Genomic DNA, 23376 nt, shown 5'->3' on the forward strand with positions numbered 1-23376 from the left:
GAAGCCCAGCCCGAGGGACGCGAACCCGAGCGGCGCGATTTGGTTTCCGTGCAGGTGCACGAACCGTACGAACTCGACACACATCCGGTGGAGGCGCGACACGATGGAAGACGCAGAGCTCGGGGCTGACACGGCGGATGAGAGCGCGCGGGCGCGGGAGAAAGGAGGCATGGTGGGGAGGCGGAGACGACGGCGCCGGGGAGGGGCGCAGAGAGGAGTGGGTACGGGACGCAGAGGAAGGCGCCCGGGAGCGCCGGCTTGGAGGTCGGCTTGGGCATCGCAGGTGCGGGCGGCAGCGCAACGAAGATATAAGATTCACCGGCGCACAGTAAAGAACCGAGAAGGTTCCAACCACTCGAATGATGCCACGTACCCATCGTCCCCATCCGTCTCGCGACCAGCTAGCCACCGTAGGATGCAGATCAAACGGTTGAAATCATTTTCGCTGATGTGGATGGCCTGGTTGGCCACGGAGTCCGTATCTCCAGAACGAGGGGACACGGCGAGGCCCATGTCGTCGCAGTTCCTGCTCTCGGGTCGGTTGGATCCATCACGAATCGTCATATCAAGCAACAAGAGGACGACATTGACGGCTGTCCCAGATTGCAGGAACAGGCCGTGGCGTCCCCTGGTGTGCAGCCTGTACAGTCAGCGAGGTCGCACAGCTCAGCTTGTGTCTGCCGGACTCGCCCATGCAGCCGTTCGTCGACCACGTCCTCCGCCAGGCGCGCGTTTGCCCACGGGAGAGCATCCAATCGTCAGGATGGTCAAGCATGCTCCCACCCAGGGGCACATGAGCTGCAAGCAATGCGTCAGGACTCAAGTTAACTTGATTGGATCTGCACCCTCGTTCCTCTCTATTTCTGTTCTTATTTCTTCTGGATTGTTGCTTCGTTTGAGACTGAATGAGGATGGAAGGCAGGAGAGGATAATGTTGGAATATTTTCCTTTTATTTTCTTTAGGGGCATTCTGGTCATTTAATGTTTATATCCTGTCGCTATACCCACCCCAATCCAAACATAGCAAAAGAATTAAATTTTATATCCTCATCCCTAACCCACCATTTTATAACCCAATGCATTTCCCTTTCCCAAACCCAAGCCTCATCCAAACGCCACCTAAGTAGATGAGTTTCCAGTGGGACCGCCTTGACTGTGGGGCTACGAGGTCAGTGGCATAATGGGACGGTAGCACAAAAGGAATTGAAAATTTAAAACAATGGCAAGCGAGTTCGATTTTTTCAGTGGCATATAAGAGAGAGGGGTATAATTTCCAATGGCATTCAAAAAATTTTCTCAAAAAATCTTTACCCCGCAAAGAAAATTTCCTATTGTTATTTAAATCAAATAGGTATATCATTCTTACAAGATAGTATATTTAAATATCATTACTTTTATAGATATTTCTAGATAAAAGATTTTATACACAAAAGATATTTTCATTACTACGTGAAATGAGATAGTGTACATGTTTGATTGTGGTTATATGAAAGATATTTTTTATGCTTTGTTAGGAGAACTACAATGTGATTGGTTTTAAATATCCATAGAAACCCACTGATCAATAACTTGCTCATGGCTAAAGTCTTGGAGTAAGCACAACATATGTTGAGATACACATGTAAAGAAAGAACGGAGTTAGAAAGCTCAAAGAAAAATTCTATGAATGCTCACAACTTCCAAAGTATATGAAGATTGTATGCTCCTATGTGTTTATGATTTTTAGTTTTTTCATTGAATAGTTGATAAACCTTTATTTTCATTTAAAACAACTATTCACTTGCTAGGACCAACAGCACCAAGCAATGTACATCTCATCTTACCACAAGACAAACCTATAAATGTGGCCACCATGTATGACATAACAGTTTAATGTAGAGCATTTAGATCACGAGGGGGGTTGAGGTTCTTAGCACTTTCCTTGATAAAGTTGATGGGTCCTAAATGGAGTTCTAAAAGATAAGAATCCAGAGAAAAGAGGACAGGATGGATATTTTAAATTTATATTAGCTTCCGCCAGTAATAGATTCAATGATAAAGAACACCATGGAATTAAAAAGATAGCGGACAAATAAATAGGGTGCAAGAGACAAAACATCAACTATATTTATATAAGTATAAAAAAATAACACACAATATAAATATGGACATTGTACCCCACGTCTTAACTCTTAAGTTAGGAAGCTTGAACAACATACCTTCAGATGGTCTACACCATGCATTACGAAGTTTCTTTGATACCTCAGCAGTTCCATTCCAGAAATATTATAAAAACTCCCAAAATTCCTCGACCTCCCCTTCGCTAGGCGATTCTGGTATACATCATAAAAAACCTTAAGCATAAGCACCTTTTTTCTCCGGTCGGTCTGTTGTTGAGTTGGAGGATTATATTGATCAACACAGGTCACAAATTTGGCTTGTTCATTGGGACTTAGCGCCCTGTACACTCTCATTAGGTTGTTAATGAGATTGGAGCGGTTAAGTGCAGGAAGAAAAGCAATGTGGTTGCAATAAATGTGCTGAATCTCTCCACGGACTTCAAGTTAGCAGGAACGTCAGCAGAGATATTACGCAAAGGCATTGCAAAGGTTCAAAATGAATGGCGGGTCATTCTTGTTGCTATTGGTAGCAAGAGTATATCCATGTAGAAAAATATCAGCAAGGCGCTTGAAGTCTTTGGTCATAGTGTCATGATTCAGACCTGGAGAAGGTTTTTTTTAGAATTTGATATTCATGATGCCCATTTACAGTAAGCACAACCAGATCCGTCGCTTGGGAATTCCCAGCCAAAATGAGCCTCCTCTTGTGCATTGTTAGCACAAAAGCAACAAAGCCTTGGAAAAGGTTACATCCCTCTGCTGTGCACACAGGTGTGGCAACATTGGTATGCAGTATGAAAGCAACCACTTGCGGGTTGTTCACCAGAAATTCAAACAGCATCTCTTTCCTGAAATTATTATTAACGGTCAAATACTCACATATTGAGGGAACAGTAGACACATTTTCACTGCGAGTAAAGTAATTTTACTTTTCAAAAATAGGAAAATTGTAGCAGTTGACAGTAATTTCTGTCCCATGAAGGTAACTGTCAGCGGGAATATACCTTTTGAATGCATTGACAATGACACTTTTTGTCCTGACAAACAAAATAAATAAGATAATTAGCCACACCAAACTCTTAAGAGAATGCCAAGTCAGCGACGGTACCGATTACCGAAGCAGAGCAAGCACATGATCTTGTGCGGCTTTCGTGTGGAAGTTTGTCGTGTGGTCATCTGTGGGGGTTTTGGTGGGGTTTTGAGGACAGCCGATGCCTACGCCCAGTGGGCGTTCGATGAAACGCCGCAATGACTTCCGACCCTCAACAGCATATGGAGGTTTGGGATGGTGGTGGGGCAGCGGTAGCGAAACTATGCCCATGGCGGCACCTTTACTACTGCTGCAACCGGCGGGCTCAGGATAGTGACATCATGCTCTACCTACTGGGGTTCATACACACAGGCAGCGAGAAGACCACGTCCTGGGCAGCAGGGTAGGCAGGCTCGTCAGGGTGTACGGCCACGGCGGTCTCCTCCCTCTTTTCCTCCTCTACCCCACTTAGCGGCTAGGGCTGGCCCCAAATTTGAGCTGGGCGGGCGACGGTGATCATCGGCGTCTGTGCCAGCGATGCGTGTCGAGCATCCGACGGCCCGCCTCGGCCGGCGAAAAAATTGAGGAGCGCGAGCTATGCGAATTAGGATACATGTGTGATTCAGATTGATGTTTATGTAATGCAATAGTGTTAGTATCTGACAGTAGTTAGTAGAAGCAAAAAAATTGTTAGGTCGTCACCTGTGCCTATTACCGAATCAGTTGTTGCTCTAGTTTTTTGAGAGTTCATGTTATAGTCGATAAAAACACACATAAGACCATATGCATACAAAGAAAGTAAAACGAGACTCTTTAATCAATCCAACTTCCTAACAATAATTTGTATTTCCTCCGTTCCAAATTATAGGTCGTTTTGATATTTCTAGATGCATAATTTTTACTATGTATCTAAATATATACCATATCTAAATACATAGCAAGAAATATCAAAATGACCTATAATTTGAATCTACAATTTTAATTTGGACCTATAATTTGGAACAAAAGGAGTACAAATTAGCATGCCTGCAGTACAAACTACACTAATCCCAGTAGCTACAAGCTACGCTAAGTCTACGATGGTGCCGGCGTGCGAGAGCACGCTGCTGTTCCTGAAGAACCGGTCCACCATCGCCAGGAGCACGTCGATGGTGAGCAGGCTGTCGGAGCCGGCGCAGTGCGCGCGGCCGGCGGCGCGCTTGACGCCGAGCGCGGCGGCCACCTGCTCCAGCCCCCCGCGGATGCCGCCGTGGCCGCAGCACCTCGCGAGGTGCTTCACGTCGAGCACCTTGGGCCCGAAGAGCCCCTGGACCAGGGCGTGGAACCCGTCCAGCGTGTCCGGCAGCGGGCGGCCGCCGGTGAGCACCTTGGCGACGTACGCGAAGTCGTAGGCGCCGGCGAACGCCGCCCAGGTGAGCTGCCCGCAGCCGAGGCCGCAGCGGTAGAACCCGGCGGCAAAGTCGTCCGGGCGGACGCCGAACTCGCGCAGCGTGGCGAAGTCCATGCCCTGCGCGCGGAGCATGGCGATGGAGGCCGGCGCGTGCGGGTCGCGCGCGGGGTCGAAGCCCCGGACGTTGAACTGCCACGCGACGGGGCAGCGGCCGGCGGCGCCCGACAGCGCGAACCCCACCTGGAGCAGCTTGAGGTCGTCGACGTTCCTCTTCACCAGCGCGTAGCTCTCGCGCGGGCCGCGGAGGTAGCGCGGCGTGCCCGAGTCGTGCACGGCGCCGGGGAACTCCGTGTCCACGCACACGCAGGGGTAGTAGGGCAGCAGCGCCGCGATGTTGGAGAGCTCCTCCTCGAAGTTCCCGGCCCACACGTCCCGGACCTCGGCCTTGGCGGCGGCGGCGGCGCTCGAGGGCGAGTACACCAGCTGCGCGGGCTGCGGCGCGTACGGCACCATGGCGGGGTGGTACTGGGGAACGAAGTGCGCGAAGCTGGACGACGGCAGAGGCGGCGGCGGCGGAGGCGGCGGTTGAGGGTGGATGACGGCAGGGCCGCCATCGCGGGAGGGCATCGTCGTGGCTCAAGAGCACAGGTGATTCGCCCGAGTTCGCTTCGTGGTGTTGAATCGTGGCCGCCTCCTGGTTTTATGGTGGCGGCGCAAGATACGGGGAGGCGTGCCGACCTCGGATTGCCGAAGCGGACCAGGGCTAAGACTCCAACTCGGCTCCAACCCTGATATTTTTCCCATCCTGAAACCACAAACCGCAACCCGACGAGCAATCGGACTCCAAATCAGCAACGATCGGACTCGTCTAGGGTTTCCACCCTGCGACGGTCACCAATGGCACAATCATGATTCCATTGTACTATCAAATTGTTGAGCAGTCATCAATCACCAATGCACAGTCAAAATTACAACATCCGGTAGAGACACTTTTATCTACAAAAGAGCAGGAGCCTGTTATCTTGCAACAAACTTTGTTCCTAGTCCATTCAATACACGTCTACCACGAGAAGTTCTACGCTATCTTTTGGTGCTTCCGTATCACCCAATGCAATATACAAATTAAATATCCTTTCAGATGTCCAGGGCTCTTTCCACAAAAGATTTCGCAGGCATGATCATGGCTCAATCATCCAGGCCTACTCTGGTCCTCCTTGGCTTGTTATACAAGGTTCGCACGCTAGCACGAGCCTGGTCAACTGATTCACGGCTTGTGATTGAAAGGGGATCCATGTCATCGTTAATTGTTCGGTTTATCAACGAGATCTGTCTATGCTCCACCCGCGGTCTCCTTTCCCCAGATTCCGCACCATCTTCACTGGAATTAGTGCCATTGCCATACCGTCTCTCTTGTGCCAACCGACGTGGCCACTCTCTGATATCATCCACCTTAGCCTGCATGCCAAGAGCATTAGATTGATATCTTGGTTCTCTTGACCAGCCGCCAGAGTTCCTTTCTCTCTCAGCACTTGACGCAGAGACAGGGCGCTGGTCATGCAGACCTTGCCGTGACAGAACTTCTACTGCAGGGGCTTCATCATGCCCAGGAGGTTGGTCTCCAAGAATGCCACTTCCAACTTTCCCAGCAGATGTTCTTCCTTTAGACCTCTTGCCTCTGGATACTTTGCTCAGATTTGTTGTTTGGACATCAGGTAGCTTGCTCTTGCCTTCATTTGATGATCTGCCAGCTTCTTGCACAACTGTCCCTAGAGGTGTAAGGTTAAGCAGTTCCGGATCATCTTTAAAATTGAATGGACACTTTGCTGGGTCCATTTTTCTGAAGGTAATGGATATCCTGTTTTTAGAAAGTAGTGCATCAGATTTTGAATGCGAAGGTCCAATAAGTTCTGAAAAAATACAACAGATGAGCGCAAACCTTTTGGTCGGGACTGCTGGAACACAATGCTTTGCTACATCAGCACCATTGCCATTCAAGACAAGCACAGACCTGTGAATGTTCATATTTAGTAAGCTGCACATTTAAACTGATGGCCTTATGATTTATAAATACTAGTTTTGTGAACTGTACCACTAGAAAACAAAGATACTACTTTGAATATAATGTTAAATTACAGATATAACTGGCTCTGGTAATTTAAATAGAAACAAGATACACAAACAAAAATGAACTGTTAAAAATAGACCTTTGCAGCAAACCGCAGCAAAACAAGATCCGTAAAAACAAATCACTAGAAAATAGACCTTGGAACAAAAACTTCTGAAAAGCTACAGACCCAAAGAAAACAATTTTATTAAAAACTGTACCGTGCAGCAACAAATCATTCATAGAAGTCAAATGAGCTACTAAAGTCTTCAAAATCGTATATATTCACAACTTTCAAATGCAAAGAAATAAAATCAATTTTCCAACTATCCAAATAGTATATAATTATAAATAAGTGCAACTACCGTAATAAGAAATCAACTAGCAGAAGGAAAGAACATGGCAAGATATGTACCCGACAGGGAGAGGGATCGCGATTGAACCAGTGAATTCTCCAGGGGCAGAAGCTCTCAGGTTAGATCCAAAAAGAATGTTGCATTCGCTGAGGAAAGAAACGGTACAAAATGGCCGAACAAAATCATGGCTATCTATATGTGGTGGGATGCAATCTGCAGGTTCATATATATTTACAATGCAGCTGTCTGGTACACAAGTCGGCGGCAGAACCTGCCATCGTACCAGTCTTTTAATCATAGTTTTAAAGAGATCAGGCATTGGATCAGAAACAATGGTTTGTATAATGCCTGGTGGATTTCCATTCTTATCCTGCCACGAAGATTTCATTTAGATTCACAGATGAGGCTCAACAATGTTACATGTAGTTTACAAGATGATGGAATTCTCAGAGGAAAGTACCGTAGCATAATTGTAACAGCATCCAAATTGGATTGTTACCCGGCCTTTACCACGCATCCATTTTTGGGGTTCAGTGTATGTGCGATCTGACATGAAAGGAAACATAACTGGATTCAGACACAGAATAGAAAGCTAAATATGGCAAACAAACAACTGCAACTTAACAGTTTCATACAATCTACAATAATACTACATTAATATTTGAGTATCAATAGAAGAAAACATTATGAGCGTAATACTCTAACATTATTATACAGTTTGAGATTAGGAAGTATAACAATCGTAAAATTGCATTAGAATTAGGAGTCCGATTTATTTATTTTCTATTTCTGCTTTCACCTAAAATATTAATTAAGTTAAAACAACAACAGCAATCATTTGATAAAATTGGATTAATTTGATTAAGACATCATGCCACCCCACGAAGGAGGAACAGAAATAAATATAATGTGATTCAGTAAAAGACGAATTTATAACATCCACTAGCTTGACTTGTCACTGAGAAGTTTGTATGATTGTCTTCTCAAAGCTTGCCATGCAAAGTCAAGCTGTAATTACATGCCTGTTCATGGTGAATGTGTGGAGTCACGAAAGTCATCTCAATCTTATAAATACACAGTCTAGCACTGTAATAATATATTGGCTTCAGTTTGCACACTATTCTATATATGTAAAAATGTCCTTGGTGCCCCACGCTCCACGGAGTCAGATACACAAAAATATGGCATGTGCAATCAGCTCACACTAAGAGAAACAGGGTCGCATGAATGTGGACATTCCATTATACATAATGCATTTCTGTATGGTTCCAACAAAATATCTCATTTTCTGAAATATGAAGAACAAAGTGCATTTAGGGATTTATCTGAACCAAAGTTGAGGACAGCCCACTGCCCCACTCCACTACTAATATACTGCACTCCTGGTAAAAGTTGGATCCAGGGCTGGCAGAAATACAGTAAGGTGGGCATGTTTGTTTGCTTGCAAATGCCAATGTGAAAAACTACAATTGATCTACAAGCACGTGAGATAAGGAAAGCAGAAAAATGCGTGGACAATACTAAATGGTGCTGAATTAGTTATGCTAGAATGCTAAGGCTTATGGTTTGTACAAACAGGCAAGCACTGGTGTAGCAGTCTCATGCATGGTTTTTGAGGCGTCCTAGGTGTCAAGGTGTATCCCCAATGCCACAGGATGACAGGACACACAAAAAGTCCTAACTACACCTTGTCACCTAGGGGGTCCAATGGCAATGGACGCCACAACACGTCAAAAACCATGTTCATGAGTCATGTGTGTAATAAAACAAATATATAGGTTGCATTTGAAAAGAGAAATGATTTTCAATATTATTATCAGTTAGGTTTTTCGATAATAGTCATAGTCAAGGGGATAGTTCTGGTACAATATAGTTGACCTCATATGGTAACATATAACTGTGGAACTTTGAATTGATGAATTTTGTCACTAGCCCTGAGCTAAAGTTAACTTTATCCAAACATTTCTCCAATGCCTAGTCATTATGAAAATCCAATGACTTCAACCCCCGATTTCCGGGTCAAACCAAATCAGGCCAAATAGAAGAATCAAGTGACACTCACCTCCGAGCTCCCCACGCCTGCCTCTCTCCTGGAGGTCATACACGCATTCAACAATGCGCCGCTGCTCAGCTGAGCTGAACACACCAGCATGAAGCTCAAGGCCCTCAAGGATGTTGACGAGGCGGCCATTAACTCTCTCGAGGCAGATGAAATCCTTCTTCCGCACCACGTTCTTGAACCTCCTCTGTTCCCGCTGGTCCCTCGTCAGCTGCACCTTGGGCCTCCCAACCTCGCCCCCCTCCTCCCCGTCATCAGCCGCCGCGGCCGCCGCGTCCTCCTCCGCCGCCGCGGCGAGCTCGTCCTCCTGAGCCATGTCCGCCCACGACATCCTCGGTTTCTCCGCCGGCGCCGGCGCCGGCTGCTGCTGCGGCGGCGGGGGCGGGTGCGGGGGCGGATCCGAATCCCATCCGCTGGGCTCGAAAGGCGGATGCTTCTGGGGAGCGGGATCCGAGTCCCACCCGGTCGGCTCAATCTGATCGATCTGAAGCGTCGGCGTCGGCGTCGGCGGCGATTCCTCCTCTGCGCGGGGTTGGTTGGGCGTCAGGCACAAGAACTAACCAAAAAACCCTAGTAACACAAGTGTACGGCTACACAGAATCCCAAACATGGCGGCCGGCGGTTACCTCGCGGAAGCAAGGAGTCGACGCGGCCGCGGAGCGACTCGACGCAGGAGGGGCAGAGGCCCGCGGAGAGGAAGGGGAGCCAGGTGGTGAGGAACTCCCCCGCGATGGCCAGCTCCTCGGCCGTGTACCCCTGCACGAGCGCCATCGGATCGGCGCCGCCACCGCCGCCGCCGGAGGAGGAGGAGGAGGACGCCATGGCCGTCGCCCGCCGGTGGTGAGGAATTCCCCCGCTCTGTCTCTGACGCGTGGGCCCCTCGCCGCCACTCCCCTTTCGCCGCCGCCTCGCTGGCCTCGATTTCGATTCGACGCTTCGCCTTTCGGCAAAGGTTTGGGTGCGCTTCCGTATAGATAGCCTACCGGTTTTGCCGTACAGAGCCAACGCCTCGGCAGCCGCGTTAGGCTCTGGCGGGTGGGACCCAGAAATCGTAGCCGCCGGTGGCAGGATCGGACGGTTAGGATCTGAAGCTTTGACGGGGAGAGGAAACAGAACGTGACGGGGCTGACGGCTTCGGGACTGGCTGGCACTGAGTCACTTCGTCTGGTCTGCCAAGTATGGTGGCTTCGGCGGCGCTGCGCCGGCTCCGCTCCTCGCCGCGGCTCCGGCTTGCCGCCGCCGGCGCCTACCGTAGCGCGAGTGCCTCCGCCGTTGCCGTGGGGCTGGAGCGCATGGAGGACCCGAGCCGCCGCATCGTGGAGCTGGCCGCGGAGGGGCGCGTGTGGGACGCGCGCAGGCTGTTCGACGGGATGCCCGACCGGGACGTGGTGGCCTGGACGGCGATGGTGTCGGCGTACGCGCGGCGGGGGATGCTGCGCGACGCGCGGGCGCTGTTCGACCGCCCCGACGCGCGCCGGAACGTGGTCACCTGGACGGCGCTCCTCTCCGGGTACGCGCGCGCCCGCCACGTCGACGAGGCTGAGGCGCTGTTCGAGCGGATGCCCCAGCGGAACGTCGTCTCCTGGAACACGATGTTGGAGGCGTACGTCGCGGCGGGCCGGGTGGATGATGCTCGCGCGCTGTTTGACCGCATGCCGGTGAGGGATGCTGGCTCGTGGAACATTCTGCTGGCCGGACTGGTGCGGTCAGGGAGCGTGGATAATGCGCGAGAGCTGTTTGCAAGAATGCCAGATAGGGATGTGATGGCTTATACGACCATGGTTACCGGCATTGCGCGGTACGGTAATGTTGATGAAGCTCGAGTGTTGTTCGATGTCATGCCAAACAGGAATGTGGTTTCTTGGAATGCCATGATCTCTGGGTACTTAAGTAATGACAGGATTGATGAAGCGCTGGATTTGTTCATGAAGATGCACAGGAGGGATGTTGCTTCTTGGAACATTATGATTAACGGTTTTATCCAGAGAAAAGATTTGAGGAGGGCACGGGAGCTATTTGATGAGGCGCCTGAAAGGAATGTTGTCACGTGGACTACCATGATGAACGGTTACTTGCAGGGCATGCAAAGTGAAATGGCATTGGGTTTCTTTAACGGTATGCTTACGGCAGGTATCAGACCAAACAAGGTGACATTTTTGGGTGCTCTTGATGCATGCAGCAACCTTGCGGCACTCTGTGAAGGGCAGCAGGTGCATCAAATGATATGCAAAACAGCAGTTCAGTTTGATACTTTTGTCGAGTCCGCCCTGATGAATGTATATTCCAAGTGTGGTGAAATTGGGTTGGCAAGAAAGTTGTTTGATCTTTCTAGGGAGAAGGACTTGATCTCTTGGAATGGAATCATTGCGGCATATGCGCATCATGGTGTTGGCATAGAAGCTATACTCCTGTATGACAAGATGCAAGAAAATGGATATAAGCCTAATGATGTCACATATGTGGTGTTGCTCTCAGCATGTAGCCACTCTGGTTTGGTTGATGAAGGGCTTAAGATCTTTGAATCAATGGTTAAAGATAGGTCAGTTGCAGTGCGTGATGAACATTATACTAGCTTGATTGATCTTTGTAGCCGAGCAGGACGGCTTGATGATGCCAAAAGGTTAATTCACTGCCTTAAGATTAAGCCTGCATCAGGTTCTGTCTGGAGTGCCCTTCTAGGTGGGTGTAATGCACATGGAAATGTGAGCATTGGCAATTTGGCAGCTAGAAGTCTCTTAGAAGCAGAACCTGACAATGCTGGAACCTATACTCTCCTGTCTAACATCTATGCTTCTGCTGGTAAGTGGAAAGAAGCAGCACAGATTAGGTCAGAGATGAACAACCGTGGACTAAAGAAACAACCAGGATGCAGTTGGATTGAGGTGGCAAATAAGGTTCATGTATTTGTATCACGTGATAAGTCCCACAGTGAATCTGACTTGATCAATGGTCTGGTACAAGATATCCATCACATGATGAGGATTGCTGGAACTGTTCCCACTGACAATATGCTAGTTGATGAGGAGGTAGTGGCTATTTAGTTACAATCGGAAGTCGTTTCATTTGAATTGCAAGGATTCAGTCAAACAAAGTAACCTCCAGCATTCAATCCAGCCTTCTAGAGTTTGTTTGGCGTCCATAAAGCGGCTGTCTTGTCATCTGAATCTTGACTCCTCGGGTTCTGGATCATGCCTTGCCAACTTTGCTAATTTCTTTAGCACCTTCTGTCTCAGGTTATGGTTCTTCCGAACTCAAATTTTACTGCTAACAGATTAAATTTTCCTCTTTTGCCCATTCCATTATTTTGATTGTTTAGATTGTTATCACAGACGACAGATAACTAATAATCGTTTTTGCACTTCTCACACTAGTTTGGAGAATGGCCTTGTTACTTTTTTGATTCAGATTAATGGTACCAGTATCTTACAACAATAGAAGTATTTAGTGGTGACAGTCAGGAATTAGAGTTTATCACACTGGCATATAAGGAATTATATAATCCTAACTTATTGTTTAACACTGGTGCTCTCCTGCAGGTTGTCTGATTCACCTCCAAGAAACTTTTCTTTATCCTTATCCATGGATTTCAACCTCAGACTCATCTTTGCCGTGAAGTCCTTGGAAACAAGTTCAGCTGCTAAGGTGCTTACAATCATGGCATCATACCATGCTTACCAATCCTTCAGCATGCAGATGAAAGGCCATGCTTAGCTTGGACTTCCAGTCTCAGGCTCCAGTTGACAAAAGAAGTTTGGACACACCAAAAAGCAAAAACTTTCATGCAGATCTCCTGGTGGCAATGAACACAGTACTAGCAATAACTTCAGAAACTAGCTACCTTGAGCAGGTGAGGAGAAACTAGCTAACTTGTGCAGGTGAGGAGAACTTGCCAATCTCAAACATGCAGCAAAGAGTTCCGGAGCACTGGTCTTGTTGTTTTGGAAGAGAAAGGCGGTTTCATGTGCCAGAGTAATAACAATGGATATGGATATGTTTGCTCTGCTGCTGGTTCTTCAATTGATGTGCTGGAGATTTTTGACGTACGCACGCAAGGTGCCAAACAAATAATCCGCTATTCTTTGCCTTAGAAGGTATACTGTATACCTGCTTGTAATTGTAAATATTGCATGGACACATTTCAATGCTGCTTCTCATGTGATTTTGTCTTCAGCCACTCACTCATCTGGGCTCAGACGTGATCCTCAGGCCCATTCATTAGTGGGTGGATCACTGTCCGGCCCAACTGCCACATCAGCCCACCACCACCAACCCCCGTCCAACAACCTCTTCGAATAGTCAGTCCCACACAGACGAGCAACCACCCAGCCCACCCGCCGGTTGGTCACGCTCGTCCCCGATCCCGATCTCCGGCCGACGCCATGGCCGCCGCCGCAGGCATCGCGGCGGTAGTAGGGGTGCTCGTCCTCCTCGTCGCCGGGGTCTCGGGCGCGCGCCTCCCGGCCCGCGGCGCCGCCGTCCGCGGACCGGCGTTGCCGCGCGGGGGAGCGCCGGCCACCGCGGTGTTCGCGCTGGGCAGCTTCTGGAGGTCGGAGGCGGCTTTTGGCTGCCTTCCCGGCGTGATCCGCACCTCCGTTGGTTATGCTGGCGGCTCCAAGGCCAAACCCGAGTACCGCAACCTCGCCGACCACGCCGAGTGCGTCAAGGTGCAAAACCCACCCATTATTATAGTAGCCTATTTAGCCCTCTACTACTTCGCCTATGCATCGAAATGGTTCATTCAGTTCATGTGCAACCGTGTGATTAAAGAAATTGACGCTTGCTTTGTCTTGCGTGTTGACATGCTAGATCCTGCTCCGGTTTTTTTAATTGATTTAGTTGGTTCCGTTTTAAGTTTGGAAGTACTAAGCACTGAAGCGTTATGTGAGCAATGATAATTGGCAATGATAGGTTTCCGCTCTTGAATCATGTAGGTCGAGTATGATCCCCGGTTGATTCACTACAAGCAGCTTTTGGACGTGTTTTGGGCAAGTCATGATCCACGGGAGGTGTTTGGGCAAGGGCCAGATGTTGGCAACCAGTACAGGTAATTGAGTTATCGTCTCTTTCTGGTAAAAGTAATGCTTTTTTGCATGACTTGTCATGGACGTTTCGTCTATTGAGTTTGTGATCATCTTTGCTTGGTGTCCAGTGCCCATTCCATGGTAGATAATTTTTTGTTGCGCTACTTAGCTGATGCTATTGTCAGACTAAAGCCATCAATTTTTCCCTTTAATTTTGTTGTTGTGAAACTGATAGTAAATTTCATTGACCAACGTCCTGTGCTAAGTTTGTGGTAAGTGAATTTTTGTTACAATGCTTGCATGATGCTTCTATCAGATTAAAGCCACCATTTTTCCTTTAAATCATGGTATTCTGAAATTGATAGTGATTGGGTTGACAAGCATCTTTTTGTGTTATGTTGTATCAGGGCACTAGTATCCTAAGCAAATAATTTTCATGAAACATGAATGAACATTATGGTTGTTTTGTGATTGGATATGTCCAAAAGACATTACGACTAATTGTGGAGTCACTGATATGGCTGCAGATCTGTCATCTTCACTAATGGAACCATTGAGGCCGGATTGGCTGCTCTTAGCAAAGAAAAAGAACAAGCTAAAGATCGCAGCAGCGTTATTACCACACAGATCCAACCATTGGGGGCGTTTCATCCTGCTGAACCAGAACATCAGGTAACAATTCCACTATGCTTCCCTTTGAGGATCCAGATACATTGTATTCTGGTTTTGTTTATATTTTATGAGCTGAATTTCTATGCTAGAAATTTGAACTGAAGCGCAAGCCGTTCCTCCTGCAATTGATTGGGAATTTGCCAGAGGAGGAGCTCCTGACATCAACACTAGCTGCAAAGCTGAATGCATATGCTGCTGAGCTCTGCCCTGCGAATACCCAAAAGAGAATTAGCTCCAAGATTGATGAGATTGCAAAGAAAGGATGGCCCATCTTAAGGGAAATTTAGTTGATACTAGATCCTGGACTCAAATCGCTTGTTGCAACACAAGAGAGGTGCATGATTTTGCAGAAAACAATTTTAGGAATATTTCTTCTGTGCACCATTGCCATGATGGCCTCAGTCATCCATTCTTCACTTTGCTCACAAAGATTATATAGTTGTGCATAGCATGTGCATTGAAATTGTGACTATAGAAGCTGTTTGTGTTACCCCATTTGTAACCCAAATTCATGGTCCAAGCTTACTGAACCGACAGTAGTTGTCCGTTGTAATTTTGGTTGTTCATTTGTGAAAATATAGATATTTCGTTCTTATTCAGCAGAGCTTGTGCTGGTCGTGATTGAGGTGCATGTGAATATGACCATGAAATATTGGTTTATTGATGGGGAAGATTCCATGTATTCAATTTTTCTCCAGAAATTATATGACAGGGTTAAGTATATGTGTCTACAGAAAAGAAGAGCCTCTATTTTTGCTGAAAAAGCAGCTTCAATTGCATTTATCTGCCTCAATCTTAACTAGACAGTTCAAAAAAGAATTACAACAGCTAAAATGGTGCGACCTGTAATGGAAAAAATTGTTGCAGAAAACTAGATTTTGTAGAGCCGACGTCAAACTTCCAAAACAAACCCAAATGACGCGCACCCGTTTAACTTCCACATCATTGGAGTACTAGACATGCAAATAAATCCAGATCATGTGGCAATCCAAAAATGTACATCAATAACATCCAATTTCAGTTCCCTCTAAAATCTCAAATAACACTCGTGGTGTACGTTTGTTTTGAGACCAAATGAAATAGGAACGCAAGATCGTTGGGGGCAGAATTGCATCTCATGTCCTGATCAAAGTAACAAGTAGGTTATATAATAAGCCAAATACCAAAAATTCAGTTAGTTAGCAGCAAAATCTAAATCGTAATATAACTCATGAATAATAGGGTTGATTAGCATGCCAACCAAATAACAAGAGCGTGACTTTCCACAGAAGTAAAGTTCAAAGAGTGTGAAAAAATTGCAGCAAACCAGGGACCCCAGTTTCAGACTTTCAGTTGAAGCAACACTACATCAGGTGTGATGTTGGATGGTGGAACTCATGAGCAATGCCATACAACTGGTTGATTTGGTACTACCTCCTTTGCACCATCATGTCAGTACATGGAAGACATGGAACCAGTCTTCCCTGAGATCCTGCAAATGCGATTTTTCCAAATGCAGTACTGAATTACTGACTTGAAAAGCGAATAATAAATCCTAGAACCAAGCTCATCATTATAGCTGCTGCTATTTTATCTCTTTAGGTATGACACATTGCATTATGTTCATTCATTACAATCTGAAGCTTGCCATGTTTTTCCTAAAACCACAATTCAACGTTCACTTTAATTTTTAAGCCAAAAAGTTTTGTGAAACTAGCACTCATCACAGACATCATTTGTTTGCTTGAACTACCTGCTCTTGATTCTCACATGAAGCTGTCCGGTGCATGTTCATCAAATCTACAGCAACCACAAAAATTTCAGAGTTCAGAACGAAAGAAAGTTCAGGTTTCAGACCAAGAGACAGTTCAGAGTTCAGAACAAGCGCCAACATAAAAACGCACCCGTCCCCAAAATTATGAATCCTTATGTCGTAATAGGATAATTTAACATGATCTCACACCTTCCATCTTTCTCATGGTTATGAAGCCGATAAGCAGCTTCTGAAACTATGTTATATCTACACTGAAAAAATGAGCAGCATACCATACGTTTTTTCTCTGACTTGTGAAGATTTTAGAATCCTGACGTAGTTGCTCGTCGTTCTGCCGTTTGGGTGGCGGCTCTAGCTGGGAGCAGCATCCAGGAGCTGCCGGGCCGGCGAACGCTGTCGATCTCAACCATATACATACCGCCGCGTTTGATCATGTCAGACAGACAGAGGATGGTTGCGCCGAGAGGAAGACATGGAAGCGTGCGGTTTGTACGGGGTCTCCCACCGGGACTCCCGGGAGGCGGCGATGGAGGCGAGACTGCGCGAGAGAGGAGCGCGCCCTTCACTCGACGCGCCGGCGCCGCACCAATCCTGCGCCACGCCGCGCGGCGGTGCCGCTCCAGCTACGCCAGGCGCGCCCGCCCCCTTCCGGAGCCTAGCAGTGCCAGGCAGGCTGGCACATCCCGCGCCGCGCCGCGCGGCTGTGCTGGTTCCTCCCAGGTACGGTACGCCAGGCGCGCCGCTGCGTGTGGCGCAGCCTTGCAGCAACCACGGTGTGTGTTCACGAGATGAAAGTGATTAAGATATAATCCGTCCGTCCGATCGAAAGTTTTCAAACACTCAATAAACTCAATGGATAACCATTTATCAAAATCAGGTATTTGTATCCAAATACGATTGCTTAAAGTCGAATATGCAAATGAGATAGATATCAATATTTGACACATCCCACTATTCATATTTGAATTCGAATTCAAGACAAAATAGCTATCTGTATTCGTATTGGTATATATCCGATCCATTTTCATCTCTACTGTTGAGACTAAGAGCGTTAACATCAATCCTTCTATAAACGCTTCCACATCGGACGCACAAGAATGGACGAGGAAGTTGACAGTGGCGATGTGGCCATTGTATTGGGAGAAGCTTTAAGGTGGGGACCAATATTTGTTAGCCCCTTTAACTTCACTTACAAGAGGAGAAAGAAACCTGTGAAAACAGAGAAGAAGAGATGAAAATTCAGAACAAAGGGCCTCCAAAAGAGAAGGAAGAATAAGATGATTATAGAGGAGATCTTGCATGAAAGTAAGAGAATTTCGTTATTTTTCCCCTCAAGAGTTGTGTATCTTTATATGAGAGAGAAAGAGATTTCCCAGTCACTTAAATCAGCAATAATGTTTTATGTAGAAGAACAAAATGATTGTGATACAAAAACAATACAAAACAAGGGGTTTCATTCTCAAGATCCATAACAGTTTCCAAGGAGAACTTCATCTATTCCCGATGCTACCCTAAGCTATCTTATTTCCAGTGGAGTCGGTTTCCAGTTTCCTCTAAGTTCTCAATTTATCGTAATTTTTATGACTGGATAAGGTAGAGTTGTATCGCATGTCTTCCATAGGACAACCACAAAATGTAGATAAATTCTACAGCAATCTGGGGTTATATAACAAACCAGGGACCCAAAACTTCAGTTAATCACCATAAGAACAGTGGTATAAATAGTGTATGATATATAACCGTAGGCAATAGGGTTGCCTAGCATGACTATCGAGTAAGAAGTGTGTGACTTTCAAGAAAAAAGGATGAAGAGGGTGAGAAAATTACAGTGGACCAGGTACCAAATTTCAGCTGAACTAATAGTACAACAGGTATGTTGCTGAATGGGTAGAACTCATGAACAGGTTGTGAGCAGTTCCATCAATTTGCATGACCATAAAGTAACAAGTCAAATGTTAATTTCTTGTATGATGCTGAATGATACTCTCTCCATTGCAAATTAGTAGGAGGAGCGTGCCCTTCCCGCCGGGAAGCAGAGCCGGCGTCGCCGCTTCTACAGATCGCATCCACGTCGGACGCGGCAGAATGGACGGAGAAGTCGACGGTGGTGAACGTTCGAGAGACCGGCGGACGGTGGCTGCCGGGAGTTGCGTGGGGGCCAGGAGGCCGACGGTGATGTCCATCAGTCCATGAATGCATCCGCTCCATGCCTGCGTCAAGGCTGTTTCTGAAAGGCCAACTGAAATATTGTTTTCTGAATAAGGCAGGAACAAATTACAAATGTAGTGGTTTGAATTGAAATCTGGATTACTGGACTGGGATGCAGGGGTGGTGCTCTGTCTGTGTCATCAACAGGGCAGCCTTGCATTTGCACACTCGCACCTCTTATGCTTTCTACTCGATGTCTGGATGCAATAAACTAACTAAAAACAGTGGTTCAGCTCACATACTTCTTGCTTTGCCGTTTTTTTTTTTGAGAATAGGGCACGGATTCAGACTTCAGAACATTAACACCTAACCACAACTGTCCAAACGGGAAAAATGCTCTGTTACGACTTTCGCTAACGTGCGTCCAGTGCTGAAAAGAGCACGGAACGTTAGTTGGAGCTTCATTTGATTGGCTGATGGCCTGCCTGCAAGTTCTGAAAAAATATTCAGACTTTCTGCTTTCTCTAGCAGGGAGCGGGAGCATCCAGCAGGTGCCGGTGCCGGACCGGCGAACGCTGTCGATCTCGATCGTTTACATACCGCCACGTCTGATTCATGTCAAAGTGAGAACAAATTCAGACGAGACGGAGAGACCTGCTGAGAGAGAGAGAGAGAGAGAGAGAGAGAGAGAGCATGGCCGGTACTTTCGCTCCATGGCAACGAATCAAAGCGTCGGATCGGCCATGGACGGGGAAACGAGAAGCGTCTCAACGTGGTAATACTGTCAACTTTGTGCACGCACGCAGAACTAGGGAGCTCGCCGGAGGGCGGCGGCGAGCCGGCGAGGCCGGGGGAGGCAAAGTGGTGCGACGGGAGCGCTCGGCTCCTGCGGAAGAGGCATCCAAGGGGTGTCGATTGGATGGGTCTTGCTTAATCTCGACTGCGGGATGTTGATTGGACGGCTCTCAGGCACCCGTGGGGTGGACCTCGGCTTCAATCCGCCGCCGCTGCTTCTTCAATCCGCCGACGAACACCACGACCCAGACGAGGGACCTATATGTAAAAATATGGATAAATATTTACACACAGACCCCTGAATCGGATCGCGATTACTAATTGCGATCCAAATAAGGGGGTATATGAAAATATCAGGAGCTATTTTGCGAAATAGAAATCAGTTTTAGGGGTCGATTTGCAAAACATGTTGACCGTCATCCACGCCGATTCCGGCGCGGCGCCGGAGAGACGACAAGGCTTCCCTTGCGCCGCCCGTGCCCGGCCGGCGACGTCCTCCCGAGAAAGGCCGCCACGCCATGAGAAGCTCACGCCTATTCGCCGCCGCCGGCCTCGCTGTTGACGCCCAACCCACTCGCCGGTGCGCTGACTCCTCCGCGATCAGCCAACGCCACGTCGGCACGTCGCCACCGTCGGAGCGCCGCGCCACCGCAGGTAGGAGAGGGAAGCGACGAAGAGAGAAGCGCAGCCTTCAATCTACGCGGAGGCACCGGCACCATACGTCGCAGTTTCTTTCCCGGCGAGGCGCGGCGAAGAGTGCCGGCCGACGGCCGCTGGCGTTGCCGCTGAAACGGGACAGGACCACGTCCACCTCGGACGTACTAGGATGGATTCAGAGGTCGATGGTTGTGGACGCTCAAGGAGCCACCGGACGGTGGCTGCCGGGTGTTCATGGAACATGACAGGCGTCAGGCGGACGCATGGTGACTGTCTGATGTGTGAAGCTCAGTGTGTTTTCTGAAGAAGGCAGGAAGAAAGGGATGGTTCACAAGCCTACAGGTGGTGCTGTCAATGGGCTCAGGGTTGCATTGTGCATTGCGCCACTGTTAGAACTCAAATCAAAAACTTTCACAAACATCTAGAAATGTTATATTAGTAGATCAAAGCCTGCAATGTGGGCAACAAGATAACAGAAAGCAAATTAGCATTCATCTTGATCTGCAAAACTATTACACTAGAAGTGGAAACAAAACTTACCCATTTAGACATGAGAAGTTCAGATATATATGAAGTGTTTCATTTTCACACATGAAAATATGACGAAAGTCTGAATATTTAATTTTCAGCCCCCCGAAAACAGGCCACAAATCGTCAAGTGAGCTCCTGCTGAGATTTCTTTGGTTTTAACAATGACAGAAAAACAATTTTCATTTATGACTTACGACTGTTGTGAGCTCACACTTATGGTGTAAGTGAAATGAAACCGTAACTCCAGATGGTTGACTACCGGATAGAGTTTGCGCCGCATGTCCTGATGGAAGTAAGCAATACAAAACACAAAAAACTGTTGCAGTGGAATGGGGCTGTATATATAACAAGCTAGGGACCAAAATTTGACTTAATCAACAGCACAATATGTATGAAACAAATCATGAGTGTGATATAACCATGGAAAATAGAGTTTCAAGCAACGTGACCACTGAGTAATAAGAAAAGCATGATGTTTCACAAATAGTGAATCAGGGAAAATGCATGAACATACAATCCGAATGATAGAACTCATGAGCAAGCTGTGAGAAATTCCATAAACTAGCATGGCCATTACAGAACAATAACACTATGAAAATGGTACAATCGTATCACGGTTACGGGGCTCTAAATATTAGATTACGTGGCATGAACACCGTCGTCCTCGCCGTAAATGGAATACCGTCCTCCCCTGGTCGTGGCCAACGCCACCCGCCGGAGCGCCCAGCTTCCCGGCCGCACCACGCGGCGGCGCGGCTCCGGGAACTCCAGGTGCTCTGAATCCGAGCAGCGCGCGGCGCTTCCCGGGACGCGTGCAAAGCGGCAGGCGCCGTCGGGGCTGCATAGATGGACGGAGAAGTGGTGGTCTGGTGGGCGTTCGATCAGCCGGCGGACGGTGGTTGCCGGGTGTTCGAATGGGAGGAGGCAGGCGGCTGCACGGTGACGATGCGAATGGCGACTGCGTGCGCGGCATTAAGTGTTTCCTTAAGCGCTTGGTATTCTGCCAGGTCTACATGGCTGCAAGCTGCTTTGTTGCTTGGTCGAGGCTACAAAACATTTTATGAAAGACATGGTTGAATTTTGATAAACTAACCGTGAACAGAGACTGAATTTTGACAATTGATTTGGAAAGTTGTACAGTAGGAATGGTAACAAAAGCTACCAAGTTAGGCACGGAGTTTGATTGCCATACACCTTTAGAACATAGAAGAAAACAACCGATACTTAAAAATTCTCCACCACTTCACACGTGATCATTCAGAGCAAGTACTGCAAGGGGGGTGAAGCGCTTCCAGTGTGAGGCAGCCACACAAAAGAAGAAAAACAGATCAAATTATCTCAGAGCCGTGCCATCAGCTCCACCACCTACCAACTTCCCTCCGGTTTCGGACGGTTTTAGGGCCCTCATATTTTTTTGACGAAATTTCACATGTTACCATGTCAATTATACAGTTAGCCCTAACTTCCAATGTTCTCACGAAAGCAGAGTTGTTTTCAAGATCTTCTTGAGCCAGAATTTGGAGCATTTTGGGGTTGGAAACAAATCATATTTGAACAACTGCTCCGCGTTGAAGGACAATGGATCCTGCTCTGCTCTCCACGATGACAACAACGAGAGCCCATGGCATCCAATTTGTGGAGGGGTCGAAGGCGGTTTCTCATCTACCCTGCTTAATCATGACCGACGGACGCATCATGTAGAGCGAGGATTTTGAACAAAAGGCGGCATTTCAGTACCGACTACAAAGCCAGCCAATCATGTAGTATATCTTTGCAAGACATAGTACCCAGCAAGAGCAAACAAAAAAATTTCATAGATGCTGAGTGAGTGCTTTCCTGTGAGCTTAATTAGCAACCTGATCACCTCCTTTGGTGCACCAAATAATCATATTACCCTGGGATAGAAGAAACCCAAGTGTCTGATAGTCCATCAGGTTGATTGGCAGCGTCCATCTTCAGCAGCTCATAATCATAGTATACATTTGTTTAAAGGGCAAATGAAATAGTAGCAGGAGATGATTGTTTTGGGGAGAGAGCTGCATCTCATGTCTTAAGGGAAGTACAAAAACACATAAAAGAAAGGTTGCCATGCTACTGGAACTCCGGTTATATCAAATCAACAATGTAGTAGGTATAAATCATAAGCGATATAATACATGAACAATAAGCCATTAGGGTTCAACTAGCATGACCATCTAAGAAGAGCATGACTTTTTCTAGTCAAAAAGCAAGTAAGAAGAGGGTGAAGAAATTGTGCTATGATGAAAGGACCAAATTTCAGTTGAACTCATGAGCAAGCTGTGAACACAGATCAGTGCCATTACAAGCACGACTAAAGAAACAATGGCATGAAGAAAACAGTTCCCTCTACAGGTTATGGGGCCGTGCCATCAGCTCCACCACATGCCATCTTCCCTTCACTTTCAGACATTTTTAGGAACTAATATTTTGTCTTTTCTTTGATGTAATTTCCGACTTGCCGCAGGAACAAAGGAAGGTTCTCATCACGTAGAGTGAGGATTTTGAACAAAGGGTGACATTTCAGTGAGACACTAGCCACCGTTTGCCTTGTCAGTGACCTAATGAGAGAGCGTCTCAGGTTTCCGGACAGAAAACACTAGGTTCTTGAATACAGTCTCAAGGTTAAAGGCGACGGTGGTGAGCAGGGCCATGGCAGGAAGGATGGTGGGCTTGTCCTTGTCGTCACCGGTGGTCGTGAACAGTGTGTGGTGGCAGTGGAGGATAGTTGTAGGCTGTAGCT

General features: G+C 47.3%; 4 protein-coding genes across 4 annotated transcripts; 2 read left to right on the forward strand and 2 right to left on the reverse strand.

The window, feature by feature from the left end:
* Nucleotides 1-3960: 3960 nt before the first annotated feature.
* LOC112888757 (probable CCR4-associated factor 1 homolog 11) lies at nucleotides 3961-5287 on the reverse strand. The gene has a single exon (XM_025955080.1). It carries the CDS (start codon nucleotides 5144-5146, stop codon nucleotides 4193-4195), a length of 954 nt encoding a protein of 317 aa, XP_025810865.1. The 5' UTR covers nucleotides 5147-5287; the 3' UTR covers nucleotides 3961-4192.
* A 149-nt stretch (nucleotides 5288-5436) lies between these two features.
* Nucleotides 5437-9986, reverse strand: LOC112888756. The gene is made up of 6 exons (XM_025955079.1): nucleotides 9665-9986; nucleotides 9042-9560; nucleotides 7440-7525; nucleotides 7039-7349; nucleotides 6456-6527; nucleotides 5437-6374 (listed from the first exon to the last, which is right to left on the reverse strand). Exons 1-6 carry the CDS (start codon nucleotides 9858-9860, stop codon nucleotides 5705-5707), a joined length of 1854 nt encoding a protein of 617 aa, XP_025810864.1. The 5' UTR covers nucleotides 9861-9986; the 3' UTR covers nucleotides 5437-5704.
* A 155-nt stretch (nucleotides 9987-10141) lies between these two features.
* LOC112888755 (pentatricopeptide repeat-containing protein At2g35030, mitochondrial) lies at nucleotides 10142-14641 on the forward strand. Its single transcript, XM_025955078.1, has 4 exons — nucleotides 10142-12271; nucleotides 12575-13129; nucleotides 13970-14082; nucleotides 14587-14641. Exon 1 carries the CDS (start codon nucleotides 10217-10219, stop codon nucleotides 12077-12079), a length of 1863 nt encoding a protein of 620 aa, XP_025810863.1. The 5' UTR covers nucleotides 10142-10216; the 3' UTR covers nucleotides 12080-12271; nucleotides 12575-13129; nucleotides 13970-14082; nucleotides 14587-14641.
* LOC112888758 (peptide methionine sulfoxide reductase A5) lies at nucleotides 13388-15330 on the forward strand. The gene is made up of 4 exons (XM_025955081.1): nucleotides 13388-13702; nucleotides 13970-14082; nucleotides 14587-14731; nucleotides 14821-15330. Exons 1-4 carry the CDS (start codon nucleotides 13418-13420, stop codon nucleotides 15016-15018), a joined length of 741 nt encoding a protein of 246 aa, XP_025810866.1. The 5' UTR covers nucleotides 13388-13417; the 3' UTR covers nucleotides 15019-15330.
* Nucleotides 15331-23376: the final 8046 nt, after the last annotated feature.

This window comes from Panicum hallii, chromosome 4, assembly GCF_002211085.1.
Source record: "Panicum hallii strain FIL2 chromosome 4, PHallii_v3.1, whole genome shotgun sequence".
NCBI lineage: Eukaryota > Viridiplantae > Streptophyta > Magnoliopsida > Poales > Poaceae > Panicum > Panicum hallii.